This window comes from Gavia stellata, chromosome 7 (assembly GCF_030936135.1).
Source record: "Gavia stellata isolate bGavSte3 chromosome 7, bGavSte3.hap2, whole genome shotgun sequence".
In the NCBI taxonomy this organism is placed as follows: domain Eukaryota; kingdom Metazoa; phylum Chordata; class Aves; order Gaviiformes; family Gaviidae; genus Gavia; species Gavia stellata.
The window spans coordinates 38,026,879-38,045,619 of NC_082600.1; the positions used below are offsets into that span (position 1 = coordinate 38,026,879).

The 18,741-nt window shown below is 40.4% G+C and overlaps 2 protein-coding genes across 2 annotated transcripts in view; one reads left to right on the forward strand and one right to left on the reverse strand.

The window, feature by feature from the left end:
• Window positions 1-11,020, forward strand: VTI1B (vesicle transport through interaction with t-SNAREs 1B). The gene is made up of 6 exons (XM_059819430.1): window positions 1-115; window positions 4,855-4,913; window positions 6,095-6,286; window positions 7,616-7,789; window positions 9,474-9,535; window positions 10,591-11,020. The coding sequence occupies exons 1-6, from the start codon at window positions 1-3 to the stop codon at window positions 10,685-10,687; spliced, it is 699 nt and encodes a 232-aa protein (XP_059675413.1). The 3' UTR covers window positions 10,688-11,020.
• ARG2 (arginase 2) overlaps window positions 11,019-18,741 on the reverse strand; it is a 23,107-nt gene continuing 15,384 nt past the window's right edge. Inside the window, exons 5-8 of the mRNA XM_059819429.1 lie at window positions 14,072-14,166; window positions 13,856-13,960; window positions 12,249-12,385; window positions 11,019-11,296 (exon numbers count right to left, since the gene is read on the reverse strand). Of these exons, the coding sequence (XP_059675412.1) occupies window positions 11,091-11,296; window positions 12,249-12,385; window positions 13,856-13,960; window positions 14,072-14,166 (543 nt within the window). The 3' untranslated portion in view covers window positions 11,019-11,090. The remainder of the gene's footprint in view (window positions 11,297-12,248; window positions 12,386-13,855; window positions 13,961-14,071; window positions 14,167-18,741) is intronic.

Below are 18,741 nucleotides of genomic sequence, written 5' to 3' on the forward strand. Positions count from 1 at the left end.
ATGGCGGGCCGCGGCTCCGGCTCCTCGGAGCACCTGGAGCGGCTGCACGAGATCTTCCGGGGGTTGCACGGAGACCTGCGGGCCGTCCCCGAGCGGCTGCGGAGCAGCGCGGCCGGTGAGGCGCGGGCGGGCGGCGGCCGCTCCTTGTTGCGTGGAGCGGGGCGTAGCGGTCGCGGGGCGCTGGGCGGGCAGCGGGCTGGGCTTTACCGGGAGCGGGGGCTCGGGCGCCCGCCGTCTCTCTCCCGTCGCCGGGGACCGGCCGCGGGGGGCTGTGGCGGTGCGTGGCCTCCTCCCAGCCCGGGGGCAGCTGGCCCTCCGCCTGGGGCTTCCCCGCGGGCGGCCTCTCGGGTAGCTGGGGCTTGCTGTAGGGCCGTCGCAGGGAGTGTTTCTCCACAGATGAAGCTGTTTTTACAGCCGGGGGGCAAAGTCCCTCTAAGGAAGCCGGTGTGTGGGGAGGGAGTTTGCCAAGGCAATTGCAGGAATGTAGTGCATCACTTTCGGGAGCCGCCTCCGGGGCGGGGCGGGGGCTTTGCTCGGTCTGGCTTCACTCTGCCTTATTCTTCAGCTGCTGCAATATTCTGGTAGCTGTCCTCTGGGGTGTCGGGCCTGGTCCCGCAAAGCCCCAGATACGCGGGTAGCGGGGCAGGTGTGCCGCTTTACTCCTCTGGAGGAGCTCCTCTTGCCTGGCAAACTGCAGCGCCGTAGCCAAGCGCTGCTGTGCTGGGCTTTCGGCTTCCTCCGCTCTCTGAGGAAGAGTTGTCATTTGGATGTTATTTCAGGCTGTTTCTAGGTGAACTGCCTAAATTGCAGTGCTTTGGGTTTTTTCTTTTGTTTTTCTTTGGTCATTGTTGGACTCTTGTTTAAAACCTCATCAGCAGAATTTAAAGCAGCTTTTATTATCACAAATGTCAGCAACTATTTGTAGACTTAGTGGAGAAGACTTGCATTTTAAATGACTGTTTTAAAAGTCTGGTTTATGCACTACCTACCCACAGACTAGAAGAAACTATCAAGCTACACGAAGTTATATTAGAAGCAAAATCTGATTTTATGGGTATTCTTTATACCATACTAGTGGGTAAAACGCTCTGACAGAACACTTCTTTGTAGGACTTGGCATGGTGCTTCTAATTCAGTTCCTAATACTTGGCAGTATTCTGAGAACCTGAAAAGGAGGTCATCTGAAAAGGAGAATTTTACCAATGTCACCGAATCTCTTTGATTAAATACTTCCTTCATATGAGAAACGTGATACACGGTTATCACGAACTCCTGTAGCCCGCCTTGGGTTTTGTACCACAAGGAGTAGGGGCTATCAGCCGCATTCTGCGATAGTCTTGTCATTCTCCCAGAATTGATCAATTTTATGTGTTTAGGTGTAAAATCATAAAACCGGTTTGTTCAGAATATACCAGTCTGGGCTAGATAACACAGGCTATGAAACGCTTAACGTTCCGTTTCTTACCTGTCTTTCCATTTAATAATGAGTTAAATTCAGGGTCGCAGTCCTCGTCATCAGCATTTCCAGAAAGTTTGGTAGAAGAAAAATCTTCAAACCTCTGAATGACAGCTTTCAAAGCTGACTTAATTTCACTAGCGGTCAACAAGAATAAAAAGCATAAAAGAAGAAATTACTCTTTCTTGGAGGAAATCCTGATTTCCTTGTAGAAAGGAGAGTGGTTGGTTTCTTGGTGAAGTAAAGCTTTTGTCAGGTCTCCACGGAACTGGGGTAGTCTTGAGCAGTGAATTCTTAGCAATGGGCTTAAATGGCGTATTTACAGGCAGCAATTTTTGCAGTGCTTGTAGATTATTACTTTTTTCAACAGATTGCAAATAATTACAAACTTATTTTTCAGACATGCTATGAAATTTGAATATGACTGTTCTTTAAATTTGTTGCTGCAAAAATGCTGGTAATATTTTTGGAAAGTCCTTCTAAGAGAGTTTAAGATAAGTCAGGAATTTGTCTATCGTGGGGGCGTTCCACTCTCCTAATGTGCGTTGTTTGCTTCTTGTACGTATGGGGAGGGGGTTGTATCTTTATTTTTGAGTTATCTGATCCTGAAAACCTCAGGAGGTAATAAAAGATACTTTGCATACTCTTTTCAGATGATTGGCATGCTCCGAAACTCAAGGGAAGATGGAATCTATAGTCCTTTGGACATCTTTAAGGGGCAGAGGGTTGGAAATGCTGTCCACTCTATATAAACAAGATAACAAATTCCTAGCTCTAGAAACAAATTTTTTCCTTCCAGATTTCTAAGAAGGCATTTTAAACAGCCTGGATCAATTTCATATATAGATGCTTTCCTCTAAATTAATTCAGTTAGCTGTACTTTTCAACCGAATGTATTTCTAACTGATTGGAAATAAATCAGTTAAGTTTTGATGAGCATGTGGGTAATGTTACTATGGCTTAGGTACTTTTTACTTTTACTGCAATGAAAAAATTCTCTCAATGTACTTTGAGTTGCAGTTTAATTCAGAGTGATATGAATTAAACTGCTTAATGTATTCTGACATTTCTGTTAGGCCAGATCCAGTATAATGCATTCAAGCCACATTGCCTGTTTTCTTGTTGGCGTATAGACAAAAGAGTCTCAAGCCATTGCAACTTGACTTTTGGAAACTAGCGTTTCTTTGGCTGCTTGTTCATAACTGCAGTGTCGTCTTAATCATCTTGTGGGACGCAAAGAAGGTAAAATACTGCTTTTTTCGGTATTGCAGCGGGTTTCAATTAGTTTGAGACAGCAGGTCTTTTAACAGGGCACTACTTAAATCAGATTAGTGAAATGACCCGTGTGAAACAAAATGGTGATTTCTGAAGAGTGTTTTCCTGCTGTTCATGTCCATGATTTCAGTTGCAACCCAGCTACACAAATAATTGCATCAGCACAAATGTACATGGTGGTAAATCATGGAGGAAGTTGAGGAGAGTGTATTTAGGAACCTCGTAAGTCAGCATTTCCTCCTGAATTAACTGGGATGTGAAACTGCATTTCCTGATCCAAGCTAGTGTGTAATGTGTTAACAGTCATAATGTCGCTTAGTCTGTAATAATTCTGTGTGCTACTTGAGAGGATAGCTTCTTGTTAGATGAAGGTTTTTAATTCTGTCTTAAGTTCTCTACAGTTCATATCACAGAATGATAGGGGCTGGACAGGACCTCTGGAGATCATCTAGTCCAACCCCCCGACCCCAGAGCAGGTTCACCTAGAGCAGATTGCACAGGAATGCGTCCAGGCGAGTTTTGAATATCTCCAGAGAAGGAGACTCCACAACCTCTCTGGGCATCTTGGTCCAGTGCTCTGCCATCCTCAAAGTAAAGAAGTTCCTCCTCATGTTTAGATGGAACTTCCTATGACCACGTTTGTGCCTGTTACCTCTTGTGCTGTCACTGGGCACCACTGAAAAAAGATTGGCCCCATCCTCCTGGCACCCCACCCTGAAGTATGTAGAAGCATTAATAAGATTCCCCCTCAGTCTTCTCTTCTCCAGACTAAAAAGACCCAAAATTCTGGGGCTTAATATGAATTTGAACTGAAAAGGAAAGGCCACAGCTTAGGCATGTTGTGTATATGAAAGGAGCTATATAAAAATGTTTTGATCACTTAAAATTATTTTTCTGCTCTCTGTTGAGAGCTCGGTAGTTTAAAAACTGCATCTTTCTCAGAGGACCATATTTACAAAAAAGTATTATCAAGTCACTTTTTATTACAACAATGTTTTCATAATGTTATCTTTAATTTTGTCTTTAAGTTAAATCAAATGAGAGAAGTTTTACCAAGATGACTGTCTGCATTTTTTCCTACCCAAAATTTTATTTAAGACTGAATTATTCTCTCCTGAGAGGTGAATTGGGCTAGTGCATATTTATCAGACTTCTGATGGAATTTGGTTTTATACAGCAGTACTCTACAGGAGTCTTCTGGTGGTCATCTTCAGTGCTTTTGCAAAAGCTTATAAAACAATTTTTTTTTTTTTGCTCCATTCAGATAATGGGAGTTTCAGAATGCTACTTTCATTGATCATGGATATTAGAGAGGTATGATAGTTTTTTGACACATGCAAAATACACGAGTTAAGGTTTTGTTTAAAAATAGAATAACAAAGGTGAAACCCATTCTTTGGCATCCAAAGCCCTAGATATAAGGACCTTGGCAAATGCTGGTCTCAAACAAGTCCATGTCTAGTTTTGTTGGCTGATTCAAACAAGTGATGTAATTCCAGAAGAGGGAAGCATTTGGGCATTAATCTGTGAACCTGAGGCGATACCTTGATGGCATCTTTAATCTCTGTGTACTCTAGAATGCTTATCCCGTTTACCTAGTTACTTTATGACTATGAGAATGCAGAGTGCCCTATCTGCAAGGAACTTCAGGGCTCACTTGAAAATGTAGATTGACTTGATGTTCTGTTCAAATCCAAATTATAGTTTCAGCCTTCAGTAATCTTGTCAAATGTGTGTTTAAAAAAAAAAAAAAGTAAGAAATATTTAGGAGTGGTTTACCAACATGTCCTCTTTGTTATCCTTTCATGTTAAATGTTTTTCAACACGCAATTCTGTCAGTGGAGATTGGAGGATAATCGGTCAGAAAAAAAATTCAGGTTTGAAAAATGACGTCTTTTGTCTACCAGAGGCAGTGGCCAGCATTTGGAAGGGTGGTTTCTGCTCCTCTCCCCCCACCTTCTTCTGATAAGTTGTCATAAGAACAGGCTGTTCCTGTTTGAGGTAAATTTTGACCTGGCGTCTCTGTAATCAGCCATCTGTGGCAGCTTCCTTGTCTATAATGGATTGAGTTCTGTTGTCATTTCTTCATAGTTTGTCTGACATACTATTTTTTTCTTCCACAGAGGAGAAGAAAAAACTAGTTCGAGAATTTGATGAGAAACAGCGTGAAGCAAATGAAACGGTAAACATAAGTCTAGACTTCTGGCCTTTCTGACCAGTTAAAACATTGATGCCTTAAAAAGGACAGTACTTCCAAATTTTACTCTCTTTATGGTTCATATACAGGCAGGCAAATGTATTTTTTTAATGTTTGATTCATTGATCTGATAGATGTGTCTGTGTTTGTCAAGACTGTTATATATATCTGTATACATACATAGATATAGACAAATATTCTTACATACATAATTTTTCTTTTGAGTGCTCGGTTTGGGTATCGCCTTCCCTTTGTTGAACAAAGGAGAGTGATAGAGATACAAATACAATTGCTACAGGTTGTGGGGAGGGCATGTAGAGAATCTTTTTTTTTTTTTTTTCCTACTGTCTTTTTTCATGTTGGTCTTAACCCATCTGATCTTTCTGTAATAGTCTGATGATTAAATATCGGGGATCTTTAATATTTGAAGTCTCTATCGTATAGGCTTCCTGGACAGTAGGTGACGTAGGACTGTGCAAAACCCCATGTGACTTTCTTTTTAAGCAAGACCTTGTGGATTAAGCTTTCTTTTTTTCTTAATGTACTATTGCTTTATTCCTCTAAGTTCCCGTGTTTTATTGGTATGTGTCTGCGTAGGTGATGTATGAGATGTAGAGTTCGTGTTGTAAGAGAGCTTATATTGGTGGACAGCTTTAAGCATTGTGAATTTGTAACAACTGTCACCAAAAGTTGATGTGAAAATTCACACATCCACAATCCGAAGATTTACAAATCCTAACTCCAGTTGCCAGGCCCGGATGTTCAGAGTATGAATTTAGTGGCATGCCTGCCTATGAAGGTCTCTGTTGCATAGACATGATAAGAAGCTGATGCCCATCCTATAAATGCTTAAACAATATGAAAGTGAGAACTGCACGTTTTGAAGCTATAGAGTGACGTTTCAGAAAATATCAAGCGTTTAAGCTGGGCAATTATTTTTTTTTTTTCCTTGAGGCATTGTGTATCTGAAAATCCATGCAGGCTGAACAGCATTAGGCAGAATGGTGTACTTGATACTAGATGAGGGGTATAGGGTTTGGGGTTAATCCCCCCCAGTCGCATAAAAACATGTGAATCCCTTCATCTGGTTGGTGATTTTTGAGTATAACTGCTGATAAGAACAGATTTGCTGCTTTAAAAAATAAACACATTTTCTTTCATTAAAGCTGCGGGAAATGGAGGAAGAACTGAAGTATGCTCCTCTGCCTTTCCGCAACCAAATGATGAGCAAAATCCGGGCATACAGAAGAGACCTCTCCATGTTCCAGAGAGAGATGAGAAGCACAGATTTGGGATTCGGCCCTGGAAGTCAAGGCGATATAAAATACGGGATCTTCTCCACAGAAAATGAACAGAGTGTGAGAATTAGATACAAATTTTATTTAACATTGCTGTGATTGTTTAAAAAAAATATTCCAGGTGTTTACAGTGTTTCTACTTTAATCCACTTAGCTTCTGTGCTTGTATAACTCGCTGTATATCTCTCTGCATGTAACATGAATATCTCAGGGAGGAGAAAGAACATTTGGAACTCAAAGGAGAGCTTTTCTAATCTAAAACAAAGATATGAGTATAATCAAAATGGAAGTCCTTGAATACCATGCAGTTAGTAACTTACACAACATTCTGTACTGAAATGCTTTATTTAATCATTCCCCTACAGCAGTGAAAACACAAAAGTGATGCTACTGACTGAGAAGAAAGGTTAACTGATCTAGTTTTAGTCTCCAAAACTAGCAAGGTGTGTGAATCATGCACTGTATAGGTTCTTCGGTAGAATTCTCTTTTCAGCAATCTCAGGGTAAATAATTTCAAGAAAATGTAAGAAGTCATCCTTTAGCACTTCATTCACTATGGATGAGAGAGAAAGAAATACACCAATTTCTTTGTTTACCAGATATGCTTAAGATATATTTGACCTAGTGAGACTGAATCTGCTTGTTATCTTTGAAGTGCTGTCATGTGTACAGAAAGTTCATGGAGGTGGGCTTTTTGTTTGTCTGCCTTGGATAAGGGAGGTTCGAGGGAGGCTCTTTCCTTAGTATCTCCTTCAGCAGTAGCTTCGTAAATTTTGGCATTTGATTCCTTTTGATTGGTTCCTCTAAAACCTGAAAGCAGGGTGGTAGATTAGATTTTCTGAAGCTTAAGAAAATACTTTCTTTTGAGCTAACTTTTGACCTCAAGGTCAGCAAACATTTCTTACCCTCTAGCTGAGGCTACTGGCATGAAAAGTAGATCTTTGTTACTTAGCAGTCCATCTGTTAGTGCTGTTTGTTCCTAATCCTTTTGACTGTGTAAACCCTTAGTGATCTCCCTGGCAACCAACTGTGAAGTCACAAATTAGACTGATTTTAGATACCAATGGAAGGAAAAGTTAGCGTCAGGAAAGCAAAGATACTATTTTCATGTAAATGTTCTTTAATGGAAAAGTAAATTGTTGCAAAGACAGTTTTTTGTAACAGTTTTAACTCCTTAGCTCTGTGTCCTTCTTTTTCAAGATTGGCCATAATCTTACAATGTGAACAAGAACTCTTTCAAAATTAATGGGGCTACATCAGTTAACACAAGAAGCATGTACAGCTAATGCAAATGGATGGCCTATGGAGTCACGTCTTAACTTTTTAGTATGTCAGAAGCCTAATACCTCTTTCTTTGTGCTTAATAGTTAAGCAAACATTATTTTTCAGACTAATCTGCAGTCACAGAGGGTGCTGCTTCTCCAGGGAACAGACAGCCTGAACCGCGCCAGTCAGAGCATTGAGCGCTCACACCGAATTGCTGCTGAAACAGATCAGATTGGCACCGATATAATTGAAGAACTTGGGGAGCAGCGGGAGCAACTGGAACGCACCAAGAGCAGAGTAAGCAGAGAAACTGTGGGCATTGTATTGAAACAACCTGATGTTGGCTTAGTGGGAACTGCATGCTGGTAATTAGTCTCAGAGGCCTCCCTAGACATGCTGTTTCTACAGACCAAATCCAGGCTGCCATGTTTCTATGCTGTGCTCATAAAAGGAAAATAATTACTGTAGAAGGGCCCAAAGCACGATGGCCAAATGTTTGCTGCTATATCTGTGCAAGATTGGATATTAGACCTATAAACCTGCTAAAAAAAAAAAATTAGCAGATTTAAAAAAAAAAAATGCTGAGGAGTTGCCTGCCACTAGATTACTAGTAAAGGTTTAGATTTAGGAGGCAGTTAGCAAGTTCTTCTGTTTGTAGGTTAGCTAAGGAGGGAGAAAGTGGTGTCAGACAAGATGCCTGTTCCTCATCCTTGGGTCAAGAAGCTCTGCTTCTACTGTGGAAGCTTTAAAAAGTAGTTCATTTGCTTTGTTTACACACATATGCAAAACTGAGAATTTGATTTTCTGAAGTAACAAACTGATGAGATTTTCTGTGTGTACAAGGGATCCTGAGTGTAACGCTTTTAGGCAAGTGGCTTGCAGGGGGACACAGAGTTTGGCAAGTAAGCACGCTCAGCCAAAACAAAAAGCATACCACTTTCCTGGGGAGTTCTCTCTACTCATGGCAACAAAGCCTGTAGCTTTTTCATTTAAGTAGTTTTTCGATTTCAGTCAGAATTTAATTTGCCCCGCTCCCAAATTTGGGTTAGAGAGCAGGAAAGGAAATGTGATCTTAAGGTTTGTAGGTATAGTTTTTTGTCTGTTCTTTTTCTAATTAAAAATATTACAGTCCTTCAAGCATGTCAAGTCTATCCACAGTTGTTCATGAAGCTGTGACTTTTATTGTGAGCCTTTTAGGCATTGTATTGCTGAATTGTATTAACCGTACATTCCAACTAGAAGCAGACTTCCTTTGTGCTTCGTCTTTCATAGCAAAGATTGGAAATCTAGTATGCATTGAATGAACTTGGTAGTTCTTTTCCCAGCTTGGTCCAGTCCATTTCAGTGCAAAGTAACGTACCTACAGGGCAACAACAGCTTTTCTAGTTGTCCATAACCTCACTGAATTACATGCTTCTTAACAGCTGACTGAGAAATACATGGCAGTTCATTTCTGAGCATTACAAAGCTGAAATGGATCATCTGTTAACAGTTCAGAGCTCATATCCAGTGGGTCACTTAGACCTGTCAGTGCAACATTGTTCTTTCTTTGCTAGAAAATGAACAGCATTTCAAACAGTTCCAGAAAGGCACTGGGGAGAACATGGCAGTATCAGTTTCTTCTGGTGTTAACAACTAGAATAATGGAATAAAATTTAATGAAAGGAGCTAATACCAACTTTCTGATATTTGTAGATTAGCTAAAGGGGCAGAAAGTGATCCTAAATTGCTTATCTTTGTATGTATCCAAGGGAAAAGTGTACATGAAAGAAGTCTTATTTCCTCCTTAAAGAGGAGACAATGCTTCCAGCTTGTATTGTGCATAGAGAACAATGTTGTCTCTCAATTTTGAGAATATATGGGTAGCCTTGGTCCCATTATTAACTAACTGGAAGGTTTCAACACCAGCTACTTCCAGGTGCATCTTTACAGAGCTGCTGTATACTTGTTCAACTGGCAAATAACTTCTGTTTCTTTTTAGTTGGTGAATACAAGCGAGAACTTGAGCAAGAGTCGCAAGATTCTACGTTCTATGTCCAGGAGGTGAGTAGCCTGACTGAGTTAGAGCAGCACTCAGGTTTCAGGCAAAAAATAAACAACAGAGGGGCAGCTGGAACTGCAGGGAGGTTTTAGGGAATGTGTAAACAGAATGTGTGCCCATGTGCAGATGCTAATTTGTGTGTTCTCCTCTCTGGTAATTACTTAATGGAGTACAGGCAGTTGAACACTACTGAATTTGTGCTGCTCATTTACGATAATAAGCGATCTTTAACCATCCTGCATGATAAATTGTGGTGAGGACATAAGCAAGTTACAGTGAATGGCTAATGGTAACTTTAGATGCAACTCCTTGTTATTCAGGTTGGAAAAAGCTGTGCTGTAAATCACTGCACCATGGAGTTAAGATGTCTGATGACACAGACAAATCTGTTTAGCCCATAGTAACACCCTAGAGTAGCTAGATTGTTGTACGAGAAATGCTGACCCTGACCATATACTATTTTGATAACTAAAGCCTTGGCTGCTTAAGTGTATTTGCAGTTTCTTAACTATATGGTTTAATTATCCTTATAAACCAGTTTGTGGAGTTTATTTCCAGAAGGTACTTCTGGACTAACCACCTTTCCTTTATACCTATTGCTAAAGGAAGTTATGATAACTGTATAATTTTCAATAGTAAAAGTACATTAGTATTTTGAGATTGTGTAGTTTTACTTCAGCTACATAGTTCCAAGTAAAAGCACCACAATGTGGGTTTTAGTACAGGAGTTCAACTGATGTGTTCCTCTTTGCTCAATCGAATGAGCAGGCACATATAGAGCAGAATGGTCTGCCTTATGCAGGGTGGGGGAAGAAGAACAGAACTGCTACAGTTGAAGTAGAAGATTTAAGCAGAATTTCAGGAAAACATGAGTAGGAAACTACTGAGTTTGTCCCTTCCTGCTTGTTAAGAGCTATTCGAATAGCACTTTGTGGTCTAGCTGAAACAGGGAGTATACTTATTGAAGGTAGGGTGGTGATCAAATTGTCTAGAATTTGCTTTCATAATCAAGAGGGGAAAAAGCTATCTTGGATTTTTATTTTTTTTTTAACTCTAGAGTAATCACTAATAAGTTGTTGCTGTCAATTATCATCATCCTGGAACTAGCCATCCTAGGAGGTGTGGTCTACTACAAGTTCTTTCGCAGCAGATGAATCCTCATAAGTGAGATGAGCTTTTCCACTGTTGAGGAAGCAGATGGGACGTCTGTTCCCTTTGACTGTCTGAGGATTGAACTGTCTTATGAGACAGCATGTTCAACTGAAACTGTACTGACACTAGAAAGACAGAGAATGGGAGTAAAAGGAAAATGCAGAGACAGACTTGAACTACTGGTAAGATTAATAAGAAGGTAATAAATATTTTATTGTCTCCATTTGTATATACTTAACTAAATGAATAAATCTTGATATGCAATAAAGTAGCCACCAATCAGTGGAAAAGCTAGTTTATTTAAAAATTGAGAAGGTAACAGTATGCACCAAGTCTTGACAATCTATCCACTCAAGTGCCTCAGCAGAGCTCTATAATGTCCAATGTACCCAACACTTAGGGTTCTTAAATCCTCACTTGCTCTTCACTGTCAGATTCATCTGGAGAACTGGGTGTTGGGAGTTCATCAAAAGCGATGTGTGCGCCTTCCCTTGTCTGCCCAAAGCACGTTGCTATCACGTCAACTGCAAGACTAGCAGTTGCATTCACTTCCTCTTGAGAAGCTCCAAGCAGTGGATTGACTTCAACCATGTCTACAGCTGAAAGCATTCCTGTGGAAATGATTTACAGCTTTGTTACTATGAAAAAGGGTAAATTCTCTAACAGGGTTTCTTTTGCAGCCTTCCATTTGTTGTAGCAAGTCTGACAGTTGAGCTCATGACCTAACCCTTAGACAAGTAAAATTTGCTCTCAAGTGAGGGATGAGGTTATCATTCTTAGATGCAAGTTTGTGTTTTTAATTTGGTTCTTTCTTACACCATCACTACCTCACTCATCCATGCTTTTAGCATTCAGGAAAAACAAGTTTCATATTCTGTATCCACTTATGAGAGGAATGTTTTTTAACCTTGTTTTCTTCCCATCCAAAAATTAGGGGATATAAAATAGTCTCACCTAGTATTTTTTGGCATCCTATTCATGATTCTATTGAATCTGTTGTCTTGTTGTTTGGGTTTTTTTTTCCTTCTTCCCATACCAACTTTTACTGCAAATAACTCATTGTTTAAACAAATTAAATAAAAACTCCATGGCACAAGGAAGAAATTCCTCATGTATTGAGTCAACTGCAGTATACCTAGTGAAAGCTCGATTTGCTAGCCTTGAATCCTAGAATGGAACTTCAAACTGTTTAAAATTGTTCGCATCTATTTTTTTTATTCCAGATGCCCATTTTTACATCTGACCTCATGTGTTTAGGAATAGGGGACAGTATTATATACAAAATGACCAAGTAATTTTTGGCATTAGTTGTTAATATGTTATGTATTTTACTTACTTTTGGTAAGTTGAAGCTGTTGATGGTTAAGCTGCTTCCAAACACCTGGTGTATTGCCCAATCATAGGACTACTTTTTCCCTTACTGAAGGTTGAATTGACTTTATAGGCACCTTAGCTTTGACTACATTGATCTTATTATCTAGTTACACAGGAAAAACGTAACCAATGAGCTCTATGTAGTTTGTCCTGTCCTTGCTTAGTCCAGTACTGCTGGTGAACTCCTACCTGTGTTGTGTATTTCCTCTGTGATGTACATGCCTTCTCTGTAAGTTAATCCACCTAGAACAGGAGTCCCAGTTGCTGGAGCCAGTGAGGGATCAAAAGCATCAATGTCAAAACTCAGGTGAATTGGCCTCTGTCTCCTGCAACAGAATAAAACAAGAAAAAGAATCTCAGAACCTTGAACTTTTTCTACATGTATTTCTTACTGCCCAGGCTGATCAGCAAAGTAGCATCATGGAGCATGATGCTAAAGGTCCCCCCTAAGTCCTATACCATGTCTTACATAGATACATTGGGAAAGCACTTTTTTTTTTTAACATCTTTTGGACTCTGAAACATCTCTTAGCTCAGAACTTTCCCCAGTACACATTGGAAAGACAGAAGGTTGTCTCTCTAGGTTCACTGAGCATCTGCTCAGGTGTGATTTGGCTGAAGATAAGTACTTTAGTTCTAACCATCTTATCTGATATTAGTCTTCTTAGTTGGAAAAAGGTGGAGAAATGTATGATATAATCCAGCCTTTTCTCCTTTTGTACAGAAAGCCAGGGTGCAAGGCTGAAACATTGATTTGCAAGGCATCTAGGATGGCGGAAGCACCAAGCTTGAGGATTTCATAGACAGCTCATCAAGATGAATGGGGCATTCTGCATTTTTCAGGTCAATAGTTGAAGGCTGCCTCCAAACTTTGCCATGTAAGCCTAGGTGATGAAAAAGTAGTAAAGGATAATCTGAAACTTAAAACGTTAGTGACTTACTTACTCCATGAAGTCTAGCAACTCATGACAGCTTAATAAATTGGACACTGCTTGTCACTCAGATGAACTATTTAAGTGGTAGACTGTGTACTTCCAACTTACTGCTAATGCTCAGTAGGGAGAAGCATCGGGATTAGCAACTTCTTTACATGGCACAGCTGCAGCTAGGAAGGGTGAGCACACCTTTAGATATAACAGCATGCAGCACAGATACATGGACCTTGTTCTGCTTACAGGACTTTGTTCTACCCTGTGGTGAGAGGTTACCCTTCTAACTCTGATCCTCTCCACGTGTGCCTAGACTAGCATGATTTGCTCCCTGATCTGGTTCAGCAAACTTGAACAAGGTTAGCAAAGACTTCAGCATTGAACTTCACTAGCTGAACTGAAAGTGGCAGTTGTCATCAGGACAGCATATGTGAACATAGTCTAAGGAGGAAGCCAATCAAATGCTTCTACCTCATGTACTAACAGCTGAATTCAAGTTACCATCAGTTGATACATACATTTTCTAAAAGTATAATGTATACTCTAGACTCCAGGTTGATTCAAACATTTTGTCAAACTGCAGCAAAATGCAGAATTCCTCAAGAAACAGAAGAAATCGTATAAAACCGGTTACATTAGTCACTACAATTGTGGCTCTACCTAGTAGCTTTTTGCAAAACACTGGTTCCAGTCCAAGATGTGGAAGTCAAGGACTAAAGTCAGTGCTAAGACGTTACAATTTACTGGACACTGTCACCGTTCTGTTAGGCCACCTTACATCAAGAGTGACCTTCACTTAAATAACTTTCCTGAAAGTAGTTATTAGTGGATGATAAGAGCAGTTTAAATCAGATAATAGTTTGTTACCTGCCCATCAGTTGTTCAAATGTTCTTTCCATAACTTTCTGAATTCCAAGGCGATCAATATCCCTCATGGAAAAATACTGGATGTCATAGTTCTTCAAAATATAGCTGTTAAAATAAATTTAAGTTTAAATCTAGCAACCCTTGTGAACAGCCTGATGTGGACAGCAGCTCATGATTTCAGCCTTTACAAAAATCCTTTAATCTAAATCAACTTACTATTCAGCAGGATCCACATCCCTCAAACCAATGTACACAATATCAGATGCTGAAAGGCAGGGCTTTAGCCAGGAAAAGCCAGGAAGTTGTGGTACCTGCAAGCAAAGGTTTGTTATTAGGTTAGTTTAATGACATATATAACAAAACTATTTAACGCTTCCCTCAAAACTTTGTATTTAGTTATAACATCCTTTCTCTGTCTAAACAGAGAAACTTCTTCACTTGAGAATTTGGCTTCCCAATTTAATTCGTCCTTGCTTTTGTTGTACCATTTTACCTGAGTTGAAGGTTTTTAACTCTTTGACGTTTTCCAGTTTGAAGAGGAGGAATAAAAAGCCCAAATCCACAAGCAATAGGTAATTAGCATCAGTGAATGTAAGGGGAAATTATAAGAAACTAGATACCCAGATGGGGATCACTTAGACAGTGCATTTAATAGTAATGCTATGTAACTTAGCCAGTACTTCATATTTAAGTGGAAGAATAAAAACCAAGGCACCTTTATCTTTTAAGGAGAATCACCAAAAAGTCATGCAAACTTTGTTGCAAAAACAACATTAAAGATGGACAAATTCAAAGTGGGAACTAAAAAAAAAAAAAACCAAACCACCAAAAAACACCATGACAAAAAGTTGGGCCTCGAAATTGGGCTACATCATACTGGTTTTTAACGTAGAACTGAAGAGAGCAGGTCTAAGACAGCACATGAACGATGACAAGGTCATCATTTTTCAGTTTTGGCAATTAAGTAGTCATGGTATGCAATTATAAAAATCCTTCAGGTAGTAATAGCTACTAGTTTTAGGAGTGCTTTAAATTAATTCAATTTTCTTTTCCTCTCCCAGCTCTGAAAATGGCTACAGCCAACACAGCTGTCAAGCAGCAAGAAGGCTTTGTTTCCCTCTTACACTTCTCAATTACAAATTATAGTCTATTTACAACATTTGGATTTGTTTTTAAAGGCTAACACACACCCATAGCTATATTTAATTATGTCGGATTAAATAAGCACATAGAATAAAAGTATTTGTTACTCTGGGGCAGTGACCTGAAACTTTTCTGCAGTTCTGAATATAGAAGAGCGATAAACGAATTGGAGACCACTAGGAAAAATAATTCAGGTCTCAGAAATGAAGCTGTACCTGCAAAACCCATCACCATACCATAAGCTGAGCATAGTATTGATAATATTGTCAGATAATCTCTGGTATCAATGATTTAGTAGATTTAATACTGCCTTTTTAATTACACCTCTTCCTCTTTAAATAAAGAAAATGGAATGCCTTAGCTTCCTTTGGTAGGCCCTGGTTTTACTTTGTTGCAATAGAAAAGGAGTTGCTGATGAGTAAAGCCAAACTGGCATCAGAAATGTACAGGTATTTTCATGGTAAATTATTAATAGCAGTTTATGAGTTTAGTTTGAATGGTTCCAGGAGCCCTGACACTAATGCTTGGTTTGAGGAATGCCAGTCAGAGGACTATGTTTATAAATATTTTCCCTTAAAACAACAAAACTAATTTTAAAAGCTTTTTAAAAAAATCCTAAAGCACCACCTTGCTGTGAGGAGTACCACACAGTGCTCTTGTGAAGCTACCTGGACAAACAAGTAGCAGCTGACAGCCTGTGAGTGGACTGCGCAAGCAACACCAGGGTTTGTTCTACAGCGACCTGGCCAAATACTTTATTTCATCACTTTTATACTTCATGTTGTCTGCTACATGGGGACATAAATTCAGGAGACTATTGACCAAGCTCATTAGCCCTGGATACATAAGGGATTCCGAAAAACAGGTGAGAGAACACCTAAACTGAGGGAGTTGAAACAGCCCTGGGGAGTTCTTGGCAGTTGTGCTAATTTAAGCAGTTGCTGCCACATCAGTCCCCCGTTACGTTGTGCCAGGACAGCTGTTTGTAGGGTCATACAGTGAACAAGGGCTAGGACTTGATGTGGCTCAAAAACTAACCAAGCAAAGAGACAGTGCTCCTGGCTCAGTTCTCATGCAATTCCAGAGAAGGTTACAGCAGCTAAACTGAGTTGCTGGCATGGGGTCAAGAACAGTCTAAACAGATTGTTGCCACCAAGAGAGACCACATTACACTACTCCCTCGGTCTCATGTCCTCTTGATAGGGAATGAAGAACAAGGAGCCTGGAGATGCTGGAAGAGCAGTACCAGTTAGTAGAGATGGGCAATGAATCAGGAAGATAAAATGTAATCACGCAGGCTATTTTGCTTTCTTTTTATATCCTCAAAGGAGCTGTTGTTCCTCTGTGGTTCTACAAAACAATCTAGACAGGGAGCCAAGTGCTAACTAGCCTTCCCGAGATGATTATCATCAGGTTGATGACCAAATCTTGTGACCCAGAGAGACAGTTTGGTGGAATTATGGGAGTCCACTCAGAGAAGCATACACACATGTGTTGCTCAAAAACCCCTTCACAGCATGAGTGAAAGCAAGGAAGGAGATACAGGGCTCACCACAAAATCTCTTGTCCTCTCACACTGCTCTGCTATGTACTCTTAGACAAGATAGAAACCTCCCTGAGAGGCAAAGTGCAACTGGTTAGTTTGTCTATCGCTTTGAGAAAGAAGTTACGCTTAGCAGAGTGTAGGACTAGAGTAGCCTTCTTGCTGGTGGCAGACAGTTTTAGGATTCAAAAAGAATCCTTGCAAAGCAGTCAGGAAAGAAGGACAGTACATTTTTTGTCCCGTTACCAACACAACTGCTCTACTGGATGAGAGGGAGTGAGGGAGCCATATGCATCTGTTCACACATAAAGGTTCCTTCCAGTGAGTCAGATATGTAGCCAGACAAGCTATTGTCAAAGACACATTCTACTACTGCTAAACAGCTGTTTAAAAATTCACACTTGTAGCAGCCTTCTTGTACCAGCAGGACAGATGTTTTTTCTTCCCGCTAAACAGGCATACAATACGGTAAGAAAAACCCTCTAAATAAGTACACGCCTATTTATGTAGCTGCAAATACAGGATGAGGGGCTTGTGTCAGATGTTTCTGCATAGGCTCCCTGACAGCTAGAATTTAGGTGGGCTTGTGATGAGATCTCATAACCAACACCATACCTGACGAGCTCACCTCTAAGTGTAGCTTCATCTTACACTTTCTTCACTACTGCTGCTGGCAAGAGGCCTGCTCCGCCACTGACCCCAGAAAGCTCACAGTATTCTTTTAGTAGCTCTAAAAAAACAACAAAAACCTAGCGATTTTCTGTGCTGCTCAAGAACTGGAACCCAGCAGACCAGAAATCAATAATGTAGACACAGGAAGACGATTAAATACTTTTGTCTTACTGACAAAAGAGGAAAGCAGCATATCTTACTCTATCAATGAACTTGGTTGTGTTCTGTTCTCACCAAGACGTAAACTGTTCACCTTAGGTGAGTTCCAAAATTCACAAAATTTTCTCTTGCTCTTCCTATCTCTCCTGCAGAATTGGGTGCAGTTGCCAAAAAGAAAAAAAAAAAAAAATCACCCCCTTTAGCTTATGGGCAAGAAACTAGAAATACAGTAACCTTTTATATTAACCTTCTCATGTCCTGGGTGTAGTTCAAGAAGCCCCATTAATTTTGCATTATTTTGGGAATTCTAGGATGTTTGTAGAGACCATACAAGAATTATTAGAAAAAGTATGTAAAAGCACCACGTGACTCTATTGACTTGTGGACGGAATTCATTCAAAAGAATTTGCAGGAGAAAAGCAGAAGATCTTTACCAGATGATAGCAATCTTGCTATGCCGAAAAGGTGCTAATGCGTTAGCCATGAAGATGTTAAACATGCTTGATCTTACTTGGAGGAGGCATACCTCCATCAACACAGCACCCGCAAAATTTATCAGAGAGAAAAAAGAAATTTAAGAGAAATGACTAGGATTGCAAAGTGCCAGAGTCAGGTTTTCTGCAGCTCCAGCATCCATTTGCAACCTGCGGTTGCTGATCCTGCTTCAGCAGAAGCAGATTGTCATACGTAAGTTCCTACTGCAAAGGCCCCAGCTATTAACAATGCACAGGCTGCCACTGCAGTGTCTCCAGTAGATGCTACAGGTACCTGTAGAGGGACATAGATACAGTCCGCAGCTAAGCCAAAAAGGATACGTAGGCCTTAGGTCTACCTACTGTTTAGCATCTTGACAGCAGCAAAAACTGGCCACACACATTCCATGTGCCCCAGTAAACAGCTCTGATAATTTGACCTCTTTCCAAGACAAGAGACTATCTCTTTAAAAGCACCCTGTAAGCAGGTACAGCTGTTCCGATTAGTGATATTTGCCAGTGGAGCCAACGCCAGAGCAGCCAGTTAGAAGATGCAGGAACAGCCCCTGTCAGGCCCCAAGGTTGTCAAAACATGGAAGAACCAAACTAAGCAGAAGCAGCCTGCAAGGTATGCAGGAACTAGCTGTTACTGGAGGTGAGCTCAGCACAGCTCTCACAGGCTTGGCTGGGGGGAGGTTCCCTCTTTTGCTCAGTTGATAGAATTGCTGCCATTGCAACAGCCTCAGCACCAACACCACTCGTTAAGCGGGAACGGCACCATGGTCAGCTGCTACATACAGCTTGTGTGAACTCTTGCTTACTGTACAAAGGGTGCTAACACAAAGAAAAGCTTTTTCTCATTCTTGTTTCTAAATGTGTGTGTATGTCTGTCTATA